The following is a 22628-nucleotide window of genomic DNA, read 5'->3' as shown; positions in this document are numbered from 1 at the left end:
AGTACTGAAAAAAAGCTGTGTAAACACAGCTTCTAACTCAGTCTTTCCAGTATTATGCCAAAATGCTATAATGCTTATGATCTACTTCAGTCAATTAGCATGTGCCTTTAAACCCAGTCAATACAAAAGCCACAAGTTTTGAGATTCTACTGTGCACCAGATACTGGGATAGAAAACAAAAGTGAAAACATCTCTTCCCTTATGGAGTTTACATTCTCAAGGGGGAAACAACACGTACATCTTTAAGTATGGACAAATTCAATACGAGTGTTAACTTGATATGAAGGAATATATAAGGAATATATTTCTAAGAAGATGAAGGAGTTTTTCCCAGAGGAAGGTTGAGATAGCAAGAATAGATCAATTTCTGTTACAGAAAACCAAGGTTGTAGGGGGTCCAACAATAAGTCATAGAAAAGAATGATGAGCAGATGACCTAATGTGGTCTGTGTGCTTCAGAGAAAGGAGAAGGGCTTGTGTTCCAGGCAAAAACAAAGAAATGAGGGATGGAATGTAAGGAAGAACAAGAAGGCCAGTTTGGATGGACCATGGAGTGCATGGAGGAGAGTAATACACAATTAACTTGAAAGAGCAAGGTGGAGCCAAAGTATAATAGGCTTTAAATGCCAAATGGAAGAATTTATATTTGCTCCTAGAAGTAATAAAGAACTATAGAGATAATTGATCTGGGGAGAAACACACAGACCCGTGCCTATGATACATCACTTTGGCAGCTGCTTGGAAGATGGATTGGAAATAAAATGAAGTCCATGTTTGCTTATTTGCAACAATCCCCAGCGGTAACTCAGACCCACTGGAATCAAGCCAGGCTCTGTTATTGCTCTCTAAGAAAACAAAACTTGAGTGATTAAAAATTATTGATCAGGGCTCAGTCAAGGGAAAATGAGCAGGCTTTTTGCTGTTAATTCTTACACACACACACACATGTTTAGTCCTTTCAGTCATGTTCAGTTCTCTGTGACCTCATTTGAGGTTTTCTTGGCAAAGCTACTAGCATGTTTTGCCATTTCCTTCTCCAGCTCGTTTTACAGATAAGGAAACTGAGGCAAACAAAGTCAAGTGACTTGCTCAGTGTCACTCAAATTAAGTATCTGAGGCTGGATCTGAACTCGGGGATTCCTGACTACAGAACCAGTGCTCTATACACTGCACCACCTCCTGCCATATATGTGTGTTTGTGTGGGGGTATATGTATATATCTCTGTGTATACACATATATAGACATATATAAATATATAGATACATAGATATACATATAAATATATATATAAATACATATAAATATGTGAAAGAACTTGGTCTACAGGGTTGCTACATAAATGTGATTTTTGCCTCCAAGGGCCACTTTTTAATCTTTCTGTTTTGATGTTAGTAGAAATTGGACAGTGGGAATGTTGCAATTAGATTGGACTAAGATCAGGGAAAGCAGCTCCATTGCAAGAGAGTCTATCCTCCCACCAGGTTACAGCTGAATAGGATCCTGAGAAATGACCACCTTTCCATGCCCATAGAGGGGAGTTGCCTTTGCTGGAGATGTACAGTCTCTGTTTCTAATTAGAAAAACATCTATGATACATCTGTTTGTCTTTCTCTTTCCCTGGCCCTTTTTTCTTTCCGGCTCCTAGTTTTTAATAGTTGTGTTTTCCATAATTCGAAGAAGATTTTGGGACTATGGCCGCATCGCACTGGTGTCAGAAACAGACAGGTAAAAATAAGATTCCTTGGGGTGAGGGTAGATTAAAGACTACTTTAGAGTGATGGCAGCAGGACTGTCCCTTGGGTCATCTCCCAGGTCTTTACTTTAGGGTTGGGGTAGAGGAGGGGCCTTCTGGGCAGTGTCCACAGGAGGGAACATGTGGTCAAGAAGGAGATGGCTCTTCTAGCTGGTATGTTTACCAGACCAGAGATATTCATTTCCCCCCACAAGGGTTGCTGTAAGGAACAAATGAGATAATTTATGCAAAGTATCAAGTTAATATAAATGTTATAATTCAAGCAACTCATAAAATAGTCATCAAGCTTAACCCCTTTCCCTACCCCTCACCCCCATTTTCAGGCATCCCAATTTTGACTTTTTTTTTTAACTTCATAGAAATCCTAGATTTTCACTTTAACTTGATTTTTATCTTGATAAACATGTTGAGGGTATTTCGGAGGTGTGATTGACTGGGCCAAAACCCAGAAAGTTAGTGTAGGCTTATAATAGAATCCCTGCTCAGTTGGAGCATCACCATTGAAATGACCTTTTGTTCTTGCTGTTGCAAACACCCCTCCTAGCCCTGTTCTTACTGTGTATCTCAAAAAGAACTATGCCAGGCTTTGTGATCAGGATTCTTGGCTTTGAAATAAAAATGTACAGGGGAAATAAAGTTGCTAAAACTCCCTCTGTGTTTCAACATTGAGGAAAATGTGGAAAGAGGAGGGTTTCTTTACTCAATCTGCTTATTTCAATTTTGAAGTTAATAAACCCAAAAGGGACTTATTAGGGCAAAAAAAAAAGTTCATCTTCAGCCCTAGTAAAAGCTTAACTCAGGTGCTTGGAAACCCTTTGAGTTTATTGGGAAAAAAATAATGACTATATTAGAAGACATAAATTTTTAATATCATACTGTGCTCTGAAGGCCTTTAGTACGTTTTATATTAAAGAGAGAAAAGTGGCGAATGATAGATCCGAACAACTGAACAGACACAACTTCCAGATCTGGCTAGATATTATACATACCTGGGTGCTGTATCTGATGCTACAGTAGCATGTTAATAGGGAAAACTGTGGCACAAAGGCAACTTCAGCTGAGAATTCCTCACTACAGTGCCTTCTCTTTTCACCAGCCTAAGCTAGTGCAGAAATGTGGCTTCTGTGGGAGGAGGGATGCCTGTGAACTGCCCTGTTCTGGAGAACACGGTTATTTGTTACACCAAAGCTATCTTGCTTTATGAACCTTGGGATAACCCTGGGAACAAAACCATAATGCCATTTGCTTAGATTTAATTGATGGAGATATTAGGCTGTTTGTTTGCCTTTTGAAGATAGGGAGAAAAAACCAAGGCTCAAAAAAGTTTTTGTGAGATAGTATTGTTGTTATTTGTCTTATGTTCTCTCTCTCTCTCTTTTTTTTTTTTAAATAACTTTTTATTGACAGAACCCATGCCAGGGTAATTTTTTACAGCATTATCCCTTGCACTCACTTCTGTTCCGATTTTTCCCCTCCCTCCCTCCACCCCCTCCCCCAGATGGCAAGCAGTCCTTTACATGTTGAATAGGTTACAGTATATCCTAGATACAATATACGTGTGCAGAACTGAACAGTTCTCTTGTTGCACAGGGAGAATTGGATTCAGAAGGTATAAATAACCCGGGAAGAAAAACAAAAATGCAAGCAGTTTATATTCATCTCACCTGGGTGTAGCTTTCTTTGGGTGTAGCTGCTTCTGCCCATCCTTGATCAATTGAAACTGAGTTAGATCTCTTTATCGAAGAGATCCACTTCCATCAGAATACATCCTCAAATAGTATCATTGTTGAGGTATATAATGATTTCCTGGTTCTGCTCGTTTCACTTAGCATCAGTTCATGTAAGTCTCTCCAGTCCTCTCTGTATTCATCCTGCTGGTCATTCCTTACAGAACAACAATATTCCATAACATTCATATACCACAATTTACTCAATCATTCTCCAATTGATGGGCATCCTTTCATTTTCCAGCTTCTAGCCACTACAAAGAGGGCTGCCACAAACATTTTGGCACATACAGGTCCCTTTCCTTTCTTTAGTATCTCTTTGGGGTATAAGCCCAGTAGAAACACTGCTGGATCAAAGGGTATGCACAGTTTGATAACTTTTTGAGCATAGTTCCAAATTGCTCTCCAGAATGGCTGGATGTGTTCACAATTCCACCAACAATGTATCAGTGTCCTGTTTTCCCACATCCCCGCCAACATTCCACATTATCTTTCCCTGTCACTCTAGCCAATCTGATTTGTCTTATGTTCTCAAAGAAGACCAGGACATCAGGGAGGGGATGCCATGATATTCAAGTGAATTGAATTACTTGAGGGAGGGCTGTGCAAAATCATCTGTCTCACTTTTCCCCCCAGAGCCCTCTGGGTCCAGTTGCAAGATGTAGATCAAGACAACTGGATGAAATGGGAGGCCTTGGGCTTTTTAAGTTAAGGTCTTCCAACAGGTCTCTGTTTGCCTGATGCTGTACCCATTCCATGAGTTAGGCTAGGTAGCAATTAGTGTATTGATGAAGGCACTGAACATAGAATTCTATGATGGAGTAGAAATCCTGATTCCAACACTTAGTGCCCGGATGAATTTGGACAAATCATAACTTCTCCATCTTTAGTTTTCTTATCCCTGATTTATTGGCAGGAAAGTGCTTTTTCAAGGAGTCCCTAGGCCCACATTTTAATGCGTGTAGGAACTTCCTCCACAGAGACACACCAAACAAGTCAGAATTTTTTGCCTTAGAGACTTGTCTACTGCTCAGAGGATTAAATGACTTATTTATAGTCAGCCATTTGAACCCAGAATTTCCCGACTCCAGATCCAGCATTTCTAGCCATTATACCAAGAGTTCCTAAATGTTTTTGTGTTATAGGTAAAGCCTATGATTCCTTTGGAAAAACTTTCTAAGAATGTTTTTAAATACATAAAATTGTGAGTGTGTGTATGTATACAATACACACAAATATATGTGCATATATACATGCATGTCTATGTGATTACAAGTTAAATTATATTGATAAATAATTTCAATTTAAAAAAAAAAAACACCCAAATTTGTGATATGTCAGAGTTCCCTGAAATTTATCTTGGGGGGAGGAAGGAAGCAATCTATAGATCCCTAGTTGAGAACTCCTTCTCTACACCAAACTGTAATATAATGCTTTGTAATCTATAAAGCAGATATATCAGTTTATGCTTGTAAAACTCCCCCAATGTAGAGTAAAATATAATTGGGAAGTGTTTAGTAAATAAGAATATCACAAAACATAGATAAAGCTAATGTGCTGCCCCCAGCAATCCCCTTTAGTTTGAATTTGGTTCTTACTTACAGAGATTAAGGGTTTTTAAATTCTTCTTGCAATTTGAAATGGTTATGGCATCCCCAAGTAAATTTTGCATAATTTACATTGGATTTTGTTCTATTGATTAGAGGCCTATAAAAGGCAAATAGAGTAACTCTAGATGATCTCACAGTACCTTTAAATTTTTGTAGCTGGAACTTAGCAATAGGGCGAGGTAGAAAGTTGAGTTTCCTTTCTAACTGAGTCAGAATTCTCCAAGTGATGCTGAAGGAAGGCAGTGTGTTTGATTCTACTATAATTCTTTTGATTCTGCTTGAATGGAGTGACTTAGCATGGGGAATGGGTTCCCAGTCAGGAAGGCAGGAGAATGTGGACGTTGTGCCCCAGGTGTGATTACACAAGCTTACATACTTTTCTCTCCTGTGTATCTCAGAAATTCCAGATACCAGAGGCTGTCATCTTCTTCTTCCTCAGGGAATTACGACTTTGAATCGGATCTGGTTAGTATTTTAAAGGTCACAGCAACGTGGGCTGTGGCTATAGGGGAGAGTTCCTAACAGACATTTGAGAGGAAGATTACTTCTAGTATTGAGCTCGGTTATTAAATACACCACAAGAGGGCAGACCAGTTCAGGGGAAAGATACCTGATCCAGACAATTGGATTGAGTCCCTGTATTCCAAGGGTGATCCCCCAGCAAATTGTTTAACTTCCCTGAGAGTCCTCTTCCTTGGCTATAAAATTCTGATAATACTCTACTACCTACCTTTCAAGTTGTTGCAAAGAAAGAGCTCTGTAAATGCCAAAATTTAAATTTTAAAATCAATATTAACAGTAATAACAATTATAACATTATAAATTTGTTGTTATATGTCCTTTGTTCTCCAAGAGAACTATGGCATCGGGGAAGGGATGCCATGAAATGTGAATTGGGTTGAAGTGAGGGAGGGCTGCAAGCTCACCTGCCTCACTTTCCCCGCCAGAATACTCTGGGTCCAGTGGCCAGATAAAAAGCAGGGTGACTAGAGATGGTCCTGAATTCAGGGTCATAGATTTAGAGCTGGAAGGGACCTCAGGGGCCATTTAGTCCAACCCGCTCATTTTTCAGAGGAAGAAACTGAGGTTCAGAGAGATTGTGACTTTTCCCCAGATCACACAGGCAATACTATTATGTGTGTGTTTGGCCCATGTTCATCAAAGGAACCATAGGCAAGAGAGATATAATGGTGGAGAACACAGTGGAAAGATATATCATGAGTTAGAATAGGATTGGGATATTTAAAGAATTCATGTGAACAGGAGAGAAAAATAAAAAAGATGAAGACCAGTAATTGTTTAGCTTTGATGTTAACCAGTAGTCCCAAAAGGGCTCCTTAGTAAACTGAAGGTATAGTGTTGTAAGAGGGGAAGGAAATGAAAGGGAGAAGAATAAGAGAATAGGACAGAAGAAAAAAAAAGGAAGGAGAGGGAGAAAGGAGGAGAAAGAAAAGAAAGAGGTCCCCATGCAGTAGATGATCAGCAGTTGAATTGCTGACCTACTTCTGAGCTAAAGGCATATTAAGCCCTAGGGAGTTTTTAGTTTAAAAATAATTGTGATTGCTTTTAAAGTCTAAAAACATATTATAACTTCCTTCCCTTAGACCTCACTCTAAAAGTGGCCCCAGATTGCTATTTTCTCGTCCCTATGCTTCTGGCCCAAGCCATATCAGTTTTTTCCAAATGTTCCACTGCCAGGCTCTGCATTGATGGCTCCAAATCAGCCCCGAGATGTCATCATCTCTTGATTTAAGTGCTTGGACTTTACCCTCTTGAGATTTAAAAATATTTTTTCCCCAAATTATTGAGACTTGAAAGAAATGTTTTTTCCAGTGTTCCACACACATGGTGCACGGCTGTGAATTTTTTTTTTTTTTACAAGGAGCATATGGAGACTGTCTTGAGGGGGACAAAGGGCCAGCCTGCAAAATTGTGGACAGATAAACTACTTTCAGCATAATAGAAAATTAAGTTGTTGTCTGATTTCAGAGATTATGAAAAGAACTGTTTCCTCAAAGCAACAGATGTTTAGAAGCTAATCAAGTTGTTCTTTATTTCCAGGGGTGTTGTTCATGGCTAACTGCTGTTTTTCGAATGCAGTAAGTATGTGATGGAGGGAGAAGTCACTTAGATTCTTTGTTACAGCTCATTTGTTTGGGTGGTAGGAATGTTAGGGAGAAAAGAACTGAACTGCATTGGGATATAGAATGAGTATTTTTATAGGGGTGTGGTGTGCTTTTTTTTATTGCATCATAAGCATTATCTTGAGGTTGAAACATAAGTTTCATCCCAAAATGCCTTCTGATTTGGAAATGGAAGTGCTCAAAAGGAAGGGAACCCACAAAAACAGTCATAAGCTTCTGAAACATAGAGGGAACTTATGTTTTGCAATAGACCATCTTGGGAATGTGAAGTGGTCACAAAAAGAGTTCAATTGAGTATACATTGGGAAATGACAGAGGAGGAAGGGTAGCTGGGGGCCCCCCTTTATTCTCAGTTACCCAGAATGTAAAATCTGCCACTGTTGAAGCTCACAGCTTTGTGCATTGCTTTCTCTCTAAACAGCATTAAGTGTCATTGGTGTTTTTATACTTGGACCAGGGACACATTTCTAAGCTAGGTCCTTTAAAAACTATCCATTGATTAAAAGCTGCAATTAAAAGTTCTTTATTAATAGCAAATCACCAATATTAAGTCTAATTATTGCTACAAGAGGTTTGGTATTTTTTGGTTTCACTCCTACTCCTAGTAAAAGGTAATGAGAGTGGGGCAAGAGGATGTTTTAGTTAAAACTGATGAAGGAAATAGTTGATCTTCTATTACTCATTGCTTCATTCAATAAAATATCATAAAATACTTGCCGTGTGCAAGGCTTAGTAGTAAGAACTCTGGTTTGGAAGTAAAACCATGCAGCCAGTGGGGAGAGCTTTGATACATAATGATACTTGATTCAACTCTTCCGGATGGTGATATTCTCTTAATTCACTACCATTGTGGTAATGTTGTATCTTTGTTGTTGTTAAATCATATCAGTCATATCTGACTTTTTGTGATCCCATTTGGGGTTTTCTTGACAAAGACACTGGAGTGGTTTGCCGTTTTCTTCTTCAGCTAATTTTACAGATGGGGAAACTGAGGCAAACAGGATATAGTGACTTGCCCAGTATCACACAGTCAGTAAGTGTCTGAGATCAGATTTGAACTCAGGAAGATGAGTCTCCCTGACTCTAGGTTCTGCATTCTATTCACTGTGCCACCTAACTGCCTTTAATTCTTAAGAATTAGAGTTATCCCAAAGTGGAATTGGGCTGCTTTAAGAGGCAGTAGATTTCCCTCCTCATCAGTGGTCTTCAAACAGAAGCTGTATGGCCCTTTGGTATGTCATAGTATAATAAGGATTGGGGAGGGGTTTTAAACTAGATGGCTACTGAGGGCTTTTCCAATTTAGAAATTTTGTAATTCTGTAGGAAGAGAATGGAGATGGGAATATCTATTAGAAGTTATTGGTGGATAGTAATTAGGGCCTGTAATGGCAGTGGGATTAGAAAGGAGGTTGGGGAAAGGAAAACTGACTTGGAAAATGTTGAATAGCTAGAATCAATGGGATTTGATTATTGATTGGGTATGAGAGGTGAAGAAGAAAGAAGGTTCAAAGATCACCCCTGAATTTTGAACTTTTGAGAATAGTGGGAGATAGTGGTATCCCTGACAGAAATAACAAAGTCAGAAGAAGAAGCAGGCTTAAGGGGGAAAAAGAAAAAGCTTAGTTTGTGGGACATGTTGAGTGTGAGGTGATTGTGGGATATCCAGATCGAGATATTCTATAGTAAGTTGGAGAGAAAGGTCTCAAGGTCAGAAGAGAGGTCAGGGCTGGAGATAGGACTTTGGAAGTCATCTGCATAGAGGTGGTATTTTAAAGATATGGAATTGAATGAGATTATTATTGAATGAGGAAATTAAAAAAAAAACATTTATTAAGTGCTTATTTACATGGGAAGCACTGTGCTAGCTGCAGGAGATACAAAGAGAAAAGGAAGATCTTTGCTCTTACGGAATTCATGTTCTAAAGGACGTTTCAGCTTCAAATCAGATGCAAAAGTCCATGGTCCTTGGGATGCAGCAGTAAAGCATTGTCATTTCTACTGATAAAATCATCCCAGTTTCTGATGTTGGACCATTTGAAAGTGCTGATAATTTTCTTTTCTTGGTCTATGGTAGCTGCATGCACAGTACCAGCAGAAGGAACTGCCAGGCTCTCTCTAGGAATTGCTTCCCAAGATAATGACTTTGAGATCCATAAAGGAAGCAAGACCAAGGGTCTGGGGAAGGATTAGTTAATAAATTAAGATTATTGAACTTCAATGAGAGCCCAGTAAAGTTATGGACCATTCATTTATAGTGAAATCAGTTCTGTGGTGTGACTTTTTCATCCTAAAAAGCAAAAATAGAGAAATAAGATGCACAATGTATTTTGAGATATATGTGTGCACACACTTTTACACACTTGGGTGGTCCCATGAAATGCTATCAACCCAAACCAAGGTAGGGTCTTGGAGGAATTACTGGACCAAGCTATTTAATTGAAACTGTGTGTGTGTGTGTGTGTGTGTGTGTGTGTGTGTGTGTGTGTGTGTCTGCCCAGAGATGAACAGATCCAGGAATGGTGTGGAGATGATGCCATACATTACTTGAGCTTCCAACGCCATATCATCTTCCTGCTGGTGGTACTCAGCTTCCTATCTCTGTGTGTCATCTTGCCTGTCAACCTCTCGGGTGATTTGCTGGGTAAGAAAGAACGTTCTCTCCCTACTTCTGGGATTGGAGGCGGGAGAGACCAGAGCAGGGAACTCCTTGACAAAGATCCAGAATGGATCTCCAGGTCATTATTAACAACTGAATTCAGATGTGAGAAGGTCTGAGTGCCAGATACTCAGCCCAGATCACACAGATAGATAGATCATATACAAATCTGAAAGTTGAACAAAGACTTTTGTCTTTTATTTCTAAATTCAGTGCTCTTGTCACAATACAACTCTCTTCAGTCAAGTTCCAGATTTGGTGATTTTTTTTCCCCTTAAATATTCCACAAGGGATCTTATTTTCAAATGCTGAAATTAATTTTCATCCATGGTAGAGATTCCCAAGCCATGAAATGTTTCTAATGATCCAGGATGTTTCTAATTATCCTAAGGGCTGCAATGAAATTATCTAGAACTAAATTTTAGTTTATTTTGTCTTATTAAAAATGCATGCATACTGGATACTAAAAGAAAAAAAAATCCAGGATGGTGTTCCAAAGTGAATTCAAAGTAGTGTTCTAATTTGCTGAGAAATAAGAATCACTGGTTTCTAGGTTAGACAACACTTTATTTCAGGCCCTTACACAGAGTTCTATAAATGCAAGCTGACTTTCCTTATCAATCTTCTTCAAGACTTGTCTCAGGACAATTGTCTCTGTTTTATCTGCAGTTAAAGATGCTTACAATTTCGGGAGGACGACAATAGCAAATCTGCAGACTGGGTGAGTGTCAGAGTTGGGGAGCACATGAATCCGACAGAAGTTGGGCTAGCAGTCCTTGTTCTGATGTGTGTTTCTTCTTAGGCAGGATTTTGAGGGGAAGCTAGACTGGGAATCCCAGAATAGGCCACATCAGATTCAGAAGAGAAGAGGAATGACTTTTGGGTAGAAGAGAAAGTTTTGTTTTGGACAAGTCGACTTTGAATGCTTGTTGGATATACATTTGGAGACAACCTGTAGGTAGTGGGAGATGTAGGGTAACAGCTCAGAATCAAGTTCAGGGCTGAAGATGCAGCTTTGAGAGGCAGAGATGGTCATTTAAAGTATTAAATTGAGAGTGAGGTTCTGAAGGGAGAGAGTGTAGGGAGTAGGGTGTCTCAGAATTGCTCTCTTCCTTTGAGATCTAACGCAAGTATCATTTTCTGTATGATGAGTTTTCTATCCTTCCCCTACAACTACTAGTACCCTTCCTTTCAAACTACTTTGTATTTAAACACTTTTGTTCTGATTTGTATTTATTTGCTTTAAACTTATGCTGTTGATATATATAAATGTATTTATCTCCTCCATAAGAATGTAAATTCCTTGAAGGCAGATACTAGTTAATTTTTGTTTTCATGTCTTTATCACTTTTGCAGTGCCTGGCACTTAGTAGGTGTTTAATAAATACTGGTTGACTAATAGGTAGAGATAAGGAGAGGGTCAAGTGCAAGCAGATTTGTGCACTTTTACTGGTTGTGTTTTCTTCTGAACCAGGATCTTGAATGTCACAAACAAAACTCATGTTTTACAGGGGATGCTCACCAAAGAAGCAGCCCCTCATGCTCCAGAGATATGAATATTTTACAGTTAAAAAGAAATAAGGGCAGGGAGAGAGCTTTCTGACATCTTTACTCTTGATCTTATTCTGGGCACCTTTTCTTTCTCCCTAAAGACTGAATTTCTACTCTACCTTCCTCCTACCCCTTCTCTTTCCATAGACAAGAACTTTTCTAGCCCTTCCTAAGGTTGCTAGCAGTGGGCTCAAGGATGAGAAGCTGCTGCAAAGCTGAGGAGTTTAATAAATGCTAGGATCACTAGGCGTTGTGCTAAGCTTTAGGAGTACAAAGAAAGGCAAAAATACCATCCCTGCCTCGAAGGAGCTCATCTAATGGGGGAAGATATCTGCAAACAACTATGTCCATACACGATATACAGAGTAGAAGAAAGGTCATCTGGGAGAGGAAATGGACAACAGCTAAAAGGTCTAGGAAAGCTTCTTGCAGGAGGTAAGATTTGAACCGAGGCTTGATCAGGAGATGGAAGTGAGAAGGAAAAAAAATTCCAGGCACAGGGAAGAGCCAATAAAAACACACAAAGGAAAAAATGAGTGAGAATGAGAAAGAAGGCAGATGTTGATAGATCATAAAATATGGAGAAGGGAGTAAAATGTAATAAGACTAGACATTTGGGAAAGGCTTTAAAGGCCAATTGATTCTCTATAGTTGATCTTGAAAATAATAAAGCAGTCACTGGAGTAGAGGGAGAGGGAAGAAAAGGGATGTAATTAGACCTACATTTTAAAAGGAAGATCACTTTGATGGTGAAGTGATCAAGAGCTTGGAGCACCTAGTCCACTAAAACCAGCTCTGCTATATGACTGCAGTGAGGTGGTCACACATTTTCTATATCCTGTTCCTGTCCCCTTTCCAAAAAAGTATATTTTGAATGCACCCAATATTCTGAAATACCAGAGGGAGAAGGGGAAATAAGGGAAGGAGAAATGCTGGGTAGATCTTCATCTACCTAGTAGACATCTTAAACTGGATTCCTATATTCTATAGATGTCTCCCCTCTGTACCCCCAAACCCAACTCTGAACTTTTTTCTCTTCTCCTCAGAAATAACTTGCTCTGGTTGCACACCATCTTTGCCGTCATCTACCTGCTGCTGACCATTGCCTTCATGAGGCACCATACCCAGTCCATCAAGTATAAAGAGGAAAACCTGGTCAGTGACCGTAGCCAGTACCCAGAAATGGGAAGGGTGCAGAGAAGGGAAGCCCAGTGGGAACTCCCCCAGCTCATCCTGATCTCTGCTTGAGGTCATAGAGGGTCTTGGGGGAGCTTATAATTGCAGATTTGCTCCTGAATTTGTCCTGGGCTTTCCAACTGTGTCTTCCAAGGCCTGAAGGACAATATTATCAACAGAGGAGTTTTGACTGTTTAATTTTTCATTTTGCTGACTGCTTCTTTTCTGCTAAGATTTTCTGATATTTTATTCCTAATTCTCAAGTTATATCTTAAAACAAAACATTTTACATTTGCTTTCACTTAGATTAAACTCCCCCATGTAACAAAGAAAAACAAGTAAGCAAAAATGCTTGATAAAGCAACCTTGTCTTAAAATATGTACTACATTCTGTTCTTGTGGTTCCCCACCTCTCTACCATGGTCGAGGGAGGTCTGTTTCATCATCTGTTCTCCAGAATCATCGTTGGTCTTTTTATTTACTCATTTGTTAACTTCCTTTTGGTGATCTTTTTATTTGTCATTTGTAGTCATTGGGATTAGTTCTTCTTATTTCCTAAATCATGTCTTTCTTTTTATTTTGAATAACATTTAATATTTTCCCCAATTACAAGTAAAGACAATTTTTAACATTTGTTTTTCCTAAAAATTTTCTCCCTCCTCTCACCTCCTCTCTCCCTGAGATAAAAGCAATTTGCTATAGGTTATTTTTGTGCAATCATGCAAAACATATTTACATATTCCATGTTGTGTAAAAAAGACACAGACTCAAAGGAGAAACACACACACATAAACACACAATAATATGCTTTGACCTCCATTCAGCTGAGTTATATCTTAAAAAAATAATGATAATCTCTTCTCCAAATAGAATCAGGTGTTCTATGATCAGGCACACCCCCAGCTGGAGGGCAGCTCTGGTTCTCCTGGGGTTAGCTGGGCCCCAGATTTACTCTGTGGCCTGGAGCCGGTCAGCTCTCTTTTCTGGATTTTTGTTTCTCAATCTCTCTGTGTTGCAAATAAAGCAGCACAGGTCTGTGTCTCAGAGACTTCTGAAGAAGGTACCACATAAACAAATCCCTTCTTTTTCAGGCAGCAGAAAGACCTAAAGCAAAAGCCAATAAAGTATCCAGTAAAGCTCCCAGATGTTTTCTTTCTGGAGTCTCTGGAAAGAACAAAACAAGCTGTGCTGTTTTCTTAGAGTTTTTCAAAGTCCTTCAGGAGTACTTGTCAGAGGATCCAAATCTTAGTCTCCCTCCCGCCCCATACTGCATGAATACCATTGGGCAAGCCCTCGAACTTCTTTGGGACTTTATTTCCTTCAGCTGGGAGAGAACAACAGCTATGTGGTCTACTTCCTAAAGGTTGCCGTGAATTTGGAATGAGATTATCTATTTAGAAATTCTCTGTAAATTGGAGAATGCTTTACAGGAAAAAAAAAAAAAAACAAAAAACAAACCCTGACATACATTGTTATTTATTTATTTATTTATGTTATTATTACATTATGTTATATATTATGTATTATTAAGGTTTACAAAGGGCTTTTTATATAAGACTCATTTGGGCGGGCACGTTTGAGGGACACATCCTAGAGATGTTATTTAAAAAGTAATGTGCTGGTTTTGTCTTTTTTTTCCTGCTATAGGTGAGGCGCACTTTGTTTATTACAGGACTCCCCAAAAACACCAGGAAAGAGACATTAGAAAGTCACTTCAGGTAAGGAGATCAATGGTGGAGCTTCCTAGGGCCAAACCCCTGCAGAAGTGAAAACATCCTTAGTTGTTGAATCAACCTTGGAAGTATCTCAGAGCCACATGGAAGTCAGGGTCCAGGATCCATTCAAGGAGAATGTTCAGCCATGGGACATAATTCGTGCTTAAGAAAGATCACTTTGAGTTGAGGGTAGACTGGAGTAGAGAGAAACTTGTAGCAGCAAGATCAACCAGGAACCACCCATTAGAAAGGCAGGTTTTTCTTGTATTACTTCATTCAAGAGGCTAGTTACTACAGGTTTTTCTTTTTCTTTTTTTTTTTTTTTAAATAACTTTTTATTGGTAGAACCTATGCCAGGGTAATTTTTTTACAGCATTAAACCTTGCACTCACTTCTGTTCCGATTTTTCCCCCTCCCTTCCTCCACCCCTTCCCCCAGATGGCAAGCAGTCCTTTACATGTTGAATAAGTTACAGTATATCCTAGATACAATATACGTGTGCAGAACCGAACAGTTCTCTTGTTGCACAGGGAGAATTGGATTCAGAAGGTATAAATAACCCGGGAAGAAAAACAAAAATGCAGATAGTTCACATTCGTTTCCCAGTGTTCTTTCTTTGGGTGTAGCTGCTTCTGCCCATCCTTGATCAATTGAAACTGAATTAGTTCTCTTTATCGAAGAGATCCACTTCCATCAGAATACATCCTCAAACAGTATCATTGTTGAGGTATATAATGATCTCCTGGTTCTGCTCATTTCACTTAGCATCAGTTCATGTAAGTCTCGGGTTTTTCTTGTATCACTCCCACTTTCCCCCATCCAAGAAGACTAGTTACTAGGATTTTTTTGTTTGTTTGTTTGTTTTATTCACTTTCCCCCATTCAAGGGGACTAATTACTACAGGTGTTTCTTGTAATACTCCCACTTTCCCCCATCCAAGGAGACTAGTTGCTACAGTTTTTTTTTTTTTTTGGTTTTGTTTTATTCACTTTCCCCCATTCAAGGGGACTAATTACTACAGGTTTTTCTTGTATCACTCCCACTTTCCTCCATTCAAGAGGACTAGTTATTACAGGTCTTTCTTGTCTCATTCCCACTTTGCCCCATCTAAGAGGACTAATTACTACGTTTTTCTTGTATCACTTCCAGTTTCCCCCATTCAAAAGGACTAGTTATTAAAGAACCAGTAACTAATCCCCTTGATGGGTGAAAGTAGGAGTGAGACAAGAAAAACCTGTCTTACACTATAGCACTTCATTAATTCACACCATTTTCTTTGAGACCTTGGATCAGGGCTGGGCTGTAGCTGAGTCCAGTCTATCAAGCAGAGAAGCAGTGTGGCAATGTGGACAGAGTGCTGGGCTTAGAGTTAGGAAGACCTGAGTTCAAGCATAGCCTTTGAGGAAGGAAAGGAAACGAGTACTTATCAAGTGCCTACTATGATCCAGGCATGTGATGAGTGCTTTAAAAATATTATCTCATTTGATCCTCACAGCCACCTGGAAAATAGCTGCTATCATTATCCCCATTTTGTAGTTAAAGAAACTGAGGTCTCAGAGTGACTTGCTCAGGGTCGCACAGCTAGTAAGTGCCAAAGACTAGATTTGATATTCAGACCTTCATAACTTTAGGCTAATGCTCTGTTCATTATACCATATAATTATGCAGTGATACCACATGGCCTCTTAGGTAACTTGTCATAATAGTAAAAGTAGGAATATTATACCTAAAAAGGAGAAGCTTAGCTTTGTATGTTTGTTTTGAGCTAGAAACTTTCCTTTAATTATCACATGTGGATAATTCCTGTTAAATAGCTTTCTTGAACACAGTCATAGTTTATTTTGTGGGATTCAGCTTTATCAGCACACTATCTTATATGCCAAAAGATCAAAGAGTACTGATCCCCACAGATTTTGGGATACAAGCAAAGTAGCCAAGATTTCCAAGGGAATTAGGATGTGTCCCTCTAAAGTCTCTTCTAGCAGTTTTATTAATGTACTTAGAAAGCAAAAATTGAAAGAGTAGCTGGACTAGAATGAATGAATGAAAAAGAATTAATCATCAGTCATTCGGTCAATTAACATTTACACTTTCTGTGTTCTAGGCATTGTTTGAAGTGAATTAATTGGGGAAACAATGTTCAAATAACTATGTATAAACAAGCTCTCTATATGCTGTACAGTTTTTTTTTTTTACATTTTTAAAATGCCGTTTTATTTTTAAAATGTATGCAAAGATAATTTTCAGCATTCACCCTTGCAAACTTTGTGTTTTTTCTCCCTCCTTTCCCCCAAGCCCCTCCCCTGGATAGCAAGTAATCCAATATATTTAAACATGTGCATATACTGTACAGTTTTAAAAGAAAATAATTAACAAAGGAAAAGTACAAAAATTAAGAGGAACTGGGAAAGGCTTCCTGTAGAAAGTGGGATTTTAGCTGGGGCTTGGAAGGAAGCCAGGGCAGGTCAGAGGCAGGAATGAGGCATTCCAGGCATAGGGAGAGCCAATCTGGAGATGGAGCATCTTGGGCTAGAAACTTTAAAGAGGACTTTGGTCCTAGATATCAGAATATGTTGCAGGGAGAAGGTAGTGATAGTGGTCCAGTGGTTCTCAAAGTGTGGTGCAGTGAATCCTGGAGGGTCTCTGATTTCAGAAGGTCTACAAATTCAAAATTAGTTTTTTTTTCTATTTATGGTAAATATCTATTATGTAACCCATATAAACAAAAACTCTTTGGACATATTCTCAATAGTTGTTAATACCGTAAAGATACCGAGAAAAAGAGTTGGAGAATCACTGGTCTGGGCAGTAAGATGCAAAAAGACTAGAACAGTAGGAGGCCAAGCTGTGAATGGGGGATTTGATATTTGAACCTGAAAGAGTAGGGAGTCACTGGAGTTTGTCAAGTAGGATGACATGGTCAAATCTGTGCCTAAGGAAAATCACTTTAAGTTGAGAAAAAACTGGAGCAGAGAGACTTGCGGCAGCAAGATCAATCAGGTACCACCTCATTAAAAAAAATAATGCATAATATATAAGATTACAAAGAAAACTAATTATATTAAAATATAGTTATTCAAATTAAAAAGAAAAGTTCACGGATCTCAGATTAAAAACAACTTCCTAGACTTGGCAGAATTCTTCATAAGAACAACCCATGAGAAGCTCATCTTGCCTGTTGGTTACTATTTTAAATGAATAATGATATTCTCTGAGTAGAGTTTGCTCTTTCCCATCATGCTTATTTTGTTTCCTTTTCCCTCCTTTCTCCATGCTGAAGAGAGGCCTATCCCACCTGTACTGTAGTAGAGGTCCAACTATGCTATGATGTTGCCAAGCTAATTTATCTGTGTAATGAAAGGTACGTTAGAGGAATATGTATGATGTCAAGGGATCCTGTGGGAGTGGGGGGCAAAGAACCTTGGATTAAGCCAAAACTGTCAGGTTTTAGTCCTGACTTCCGTGATGATCCATATCTTCTCAGCTATAAAGTAAGCAAGACTTCTGCTTGAATACTAAAACAATTTTAATGAAAAAATTTTTGTCAATACACTAAGCTTCTCAAGGGCAAGGACTATTTTATTTTCATCTGTCTTTTCCCTTAGCACAGTGCCTTGTACATGGTTGGCACTTAATAAATGTTTGAATTTAATTGAAATTTTTCCCCCTGACCACAAGGAGCAGACTCTTCTACTCTTTGTTGCCTGCCCATACCTTGATAAATATTACCTGTGCCTCTGCTCTTGAATTTTTCTCCCCGTTTACAGAAAGAAAGCAGAGAAAAGCCTGAACTATTACACCAACCTGCAGATAAAAACAGGCGAGCGCACATTCATCAACCCCAAGCCCTGTGGCCAGTTCTGTTTCTGTGATATCTCAGGATGCGAGAAGGTGAGGACCTTGAACCTTTTAGGAATAGATACTATTCCACAAGCTGAAGGGAGCTGGCTCCTCTTTGTCTCAGTCAGTTGAGTTCCTACAGGACAGGTTATCGGGTCCTATGAAGGTCCTGTGGCTTTCTGGGTCTGGGCAATGTCCCATCATGTGGGATTGAGTCAGTGTTTTCCTGCCAGGAAGATGCCATCATCTACTATACCCGGATGAAAGACAGGCTGCTGCGAAGGTTATCCCAAGAGGAACACACTGTTCAGGATCATCCTTTGGGAATGGCTTTTGTCACCTTCCAGGAACACTCCATGGCTAACTTGTGAGTAGATACAAATGGGGGTTTGGGCTCCAGATTCTGCTTTCCCAAAAGTTCCCTGTTTTCCATCTCTGTTCATCTTTTGTTTATTTCCCACTTAACTTCATGGGCTATCTTTTAGATATCAAAAGGATGCTGTGATTAAGGTATATGACCTTCTGCTATAAAAGTGAGGGACTACAATGAACATCCTCCCTTTCCCAACTACTCTTTGACCCTTGGTATACATTTGTAAGATTGTAGATTAAGGGTATAATCATTTATGAACATGGCACAGTGATTGCTAACTGGTTCAGGTCATAATTCACCCCTGGTACGTCAGCACTATACTTTTTAAATTTTATTTTATTAAAGCTTTTTATTTTTCAAAACACATGCATGGACAATTCTTCAACATTAGCCCTTGCAAAAAAACTTGTTCTAATTCCCTCCCCTTCCTCCACGCCCTTTCCTAGATGATAAGTAATCCAATATGTGTTAAACATGGTAGAAATATATGTTAAATCCAATATATGCGTATTATTTATACAATTATTGATCAGCACTCTGTTTTAACTAATTGAGCTGACAAGCTTTGGTATCACCTTAGAGAACCATCCTACATTAGCTCAGGCTTTGTCCTTTTTGCCATATTTAAAAGATCTTCCTTCCATTTCATTTCCACCCCTGGCATATCAGTTTTAAAAACACACTGATCCTTTCTTCAACTTTTAAATTCTTCAATATTCCTTGAAGTCAGAAGACAAGAGTAACAGTAAACATGGGAAGAACATGAGTTTGCCATTCTAAATTTCTTCCAAATCCAGTTATATCTGTCTGTGACCCATTCATGGAAGCATTGAATGGGGGATATCTGAGAGGCACCATTGATCCATTGGTGACAGTCTCTGGTGTCGCTCATATCAAGAAGATATCATACGGATGAATTTCTTTCTTTTGTCATGGTACCTTGCTCATGAGCAGTCTAGGATAACTTAATTAAATGTACAAAGATAACAAGAAGTACTTGTAGCCACAGTGTACTCCTTTAAGAAAGCATTCACCATACCCTTAGCCACCACTAGGCCTGAAGGAACAGTGTCTCGCTTCTGTTAGAATTAGTCCAGTTTTAGTCATTGTAGGTGGGTTAATTTTCATTTCTAGAAATAAGACTGTCTAGTTTTATCAGCTCAGAATCAAAGCTAGGAGCATGGAGGACTTGAGGGAAACCAAGGCAAAAGTAAATGTGATTTTTCAACTTATCTACACAGAAACCATTTTCTAAGTTGGAGTTTCTCATTTCAAAAGAGGGACAATTCAAGGTACTCCTCTCTTTGTCTCTCTCTATTTGATAGCAGATGCCAAGGAAAATGTAGCCATCTGAAATATTTTCCTCTGTTCCTCCCCTACTCAGATCCTGAAGACCAACTAGTTCTTACTCCATGATAGATCTTGGACTTTGGGAGAGCATATCTTTGAGTGTTAGCCTGGAAAAATATCATGTCATGAGTTTTATCCCAGATAAATATCATCAAGCCATCCCATGTGCCTTCTGAGCCACAGGGTTAACAGGAGGAGTCGAGGGTGAGCCTGAAATTGGAAGGAGGAATCTTCTAAGGAAGTTTATTTGTGAGGAGAAAGAAGAAACAGAGAGGGACCTGATGGTATAGCAATGAGCTACAAGACCGGAGTCATCTCCATGATCTTGAACAGGAAAGACTTTAGGGACAGGAATGGCTCATAGGAAGGCAGGAGTACTCATCTCACTCCTCAAGGCTTTCAGAATGTCTCCCAGTGAATCCCAGTCTTTGCCCTGGTAGGAATGAGCCCCTTCTGCATGCTGGATGTGTTCCAGTCTGTCTTTTATCTTGGCAGCATCCTCAAGGATTTCAACGCTTGCAAGTGTCAGGGCTGCAGGTGCAAAGGTGAGCCACAGCCTTCAGCCTACAGCAGAGAACTCAGTACCTCCAGCTGGACTGTAGCTTTCGCCTCCTATCCAGAGAACATTTGTTGGTGAGCTCTGGCCTGACTCCTAGGGGACTGGATTTGGGGATGGGTATTGGTGGAAAGAACTTGTATTTATTATAATGAACTTTGCATCTGTTGTTCATTGTTGTGTCTGGCACAAATCTCCTGGGGATCCCACTCTTCTGTGCTGATATGGTAATAACTCAAATTTATATAAAACTTTAAAGTTTGTAAAAGTCTTTCTATCCATGATCACAATAAACCTGTGAGGCAGATATGACAGGCAGGTGTTATTATACCCATTTAATAGGGCAACTGAGTAATTTTTCCAAAGTTAATAAATGTTAGATCTATTTTGACATCTATGCCATCATTTCTTACCCACACCTACAGTTCAATTTAGTGGAATTTTGCCTAGTGAACTTATTACCATTTTCTGACCTGTCTCTCCAGTAGTTTTATGATAGATTAAATGGTGGAAGTTCAAACTGTTAATGACTTAGTTCCTTGGAGTCTCTATATGGAGCTTATGAATCCTGTTTCCCTCTCCCTAGATCATGGCTTACCCAGCCCTCTGCTCCATGGTAGCTCTAAGGCAGGGATTCTTATTCTGGGGATCATGAACTTGGTTAGGAAAAAAATGATATCTTTATTTTTGCTAATGTTTAACTGAAATTTAGCATTGCCTTTAATATTTTAAAAATGTTATTCTAAGAACAAAGTTTTTACCATGTTCCTCAAAGCATGATATAAAAACAACAAAAATTGTTTTAACATACAAATGGGGGGGAAATAAAATACTAAATTAAAAAAAAAAAAGCCTAGATCAGAAAGGTCATGGACAAATGTGTTGTAGAAAATTCAAGACCTCATTCATGTAAGCATCCTACATTGGATGCATTCTCTTCAGCTAAGACTGCTTCAGGCTGAATTTTCACAGGTTGCTCTGGGATTAATCACTGTATTCAGGAATGTAAAGGGATGTTACTATTAATCTTGAAAAAAAGTTTTCATTTTTTGAGCAAAGTTATAAAGGTTTAAAAAAAGGATATAATACCAAAAAAAGGTTAAGAATACCTGGTCAAAGGTATAAGCTAGAAGAACCAATCCACAGGTATTTCTTAAGTACCTACTATGTTCCTAGCACTGTTCAGTGCTAGGAAGAATAGGAAAAGAGAGAGGAAATGGAAGAAGGAGGAACAAGAAAGAGAAGACGGATGGCAGGGGGAGAAACATAGAGATCTGTAGCCATATGCCAATGCCTTGGATTCCGAGCCTTGCCTTTCTTCCTCTAGCCAAAAGTGTTCTCTCCTTTGCTCTTTTACAACACTACATAAGGAAAACATGCTTAATTGGGGGTGGGGAGGAGTGGAGATTCCCTCCTTCTTTCCAATTTGGGAAATTTTTCTTATTTGTTACTAACTCAGTTGGCTCACTATGAATATGGATGATACCGTTTGTCACTTCAATTCAGCACCTACTATGTGCTGAATACTATGTTCATCTCTAGGAATATAAAGAAAAAATAAAACCATCACTTCCCCTCAAGGAACTCATATGCTAATGGGGGAATACATTAGTAAACACACACATATATATACGTACACATATACATATGTATATCTATACATATACACAGATGGACATACATAAATTATAGCTATACATATATAAATATATATATCCACACATGCAAATGATATATAAATATATACACATAAATTATACGCGCATATATAAAACTATATACATACAAATTTTATTTACACACATAAAATATAAACACATGTAAATTATATATACATATTCAGCATGCATATATATGAATTACATATATTCATGTAAATAATATATACACATTCAGCATGCATATATGAATTACACATACACGTATACATTATATACACAATACGTAAATTATATATAAACATGAATCTATTTAAGCATACATGTATGTGTAAATTAAACACACACATATATAAATAGAGAGAGAGATGAAGAAACATCATGAGACTAGTAGGCTGCAGAGCAGGAACCAGAGCTTGCTTTTTCTTATGGCTCCTGGCTCAGCACTCATTCCACAGCCCCAGCTATGTCTTCCAAGTTAAAGTTACAAAGTAAACATGTATGTCATCCAGTGGGTA

At 38.7% G+C, this 22628-nt stretch overlaps 1 protein-coding gene across 2 annotated transcripts in view; it reads left to right on the top strand.

Annotated features, from left to right (window-relative positions):
- Positions 1-22628, top strand: part of TMEM63A (transmembrane protein 63A) — a 45201-nt gene that overhangs the window by 10836 nt on the left and 11737 nt on the right. For both annotated transcript variants that reach the window (XM_051993406.1, XM_051993405.1), the window contains exons 4-14: positions 1647-1726; positions 5490-5556; positions 7153-7190; positions 9734-9876; positions 10561-10612; positions 12489-12597; positions 14266-14336; positions 17614-17694; positions 18101-18224; positions 18407-18540; positions 20392-20529. In XM_051993406.1, coding sequence (XP_051849366.1) covers positions 1647-1726; positions 5490-5556; positions 7153-7190; positions 9734-9876; positions 10561-10612; positions 12489-12597; positions 14266-14336; positions 17614-17694; positions 18101-18224; positions 18407-18540; positions 20392-20529 — 1037 coding nt within the window. The remainder of the gene's footprint in view (positions 1-1646; positions 1727-5489; positions 5557-7152; positions 7191-9733; positions 9877-10560; positions 10613-12488; positions 12598-14265; positions 14337-17613; positions 17695-18100; positions 18225-18406; positions 18541-20391; positions 20530-22628) is intronic.

The sequence above is a fragment of the Antechinus flavipes genome, chromosome 4 (genome assembly GCF_016432865.1).
Source record: "Antechinus flavipes isolate AdamAnt ecotype Samford, QLD, Australia chromosome 4, AdamAnt_v2, whole genome shotgun sequence".
In the NCBI taxonomy this organism is placed as follows: domain Eukaryota; kingdom Metazoa; phylum Chordata; class Mammalia; order Dasyuromorphia; family Dasyuridae; genus Antechinus; species Antechinus flavipes.
Note: the sequence above shows the minus strand (reverse complement) of the source record. Positions and strands in the feature narration are given on the sequence as shown.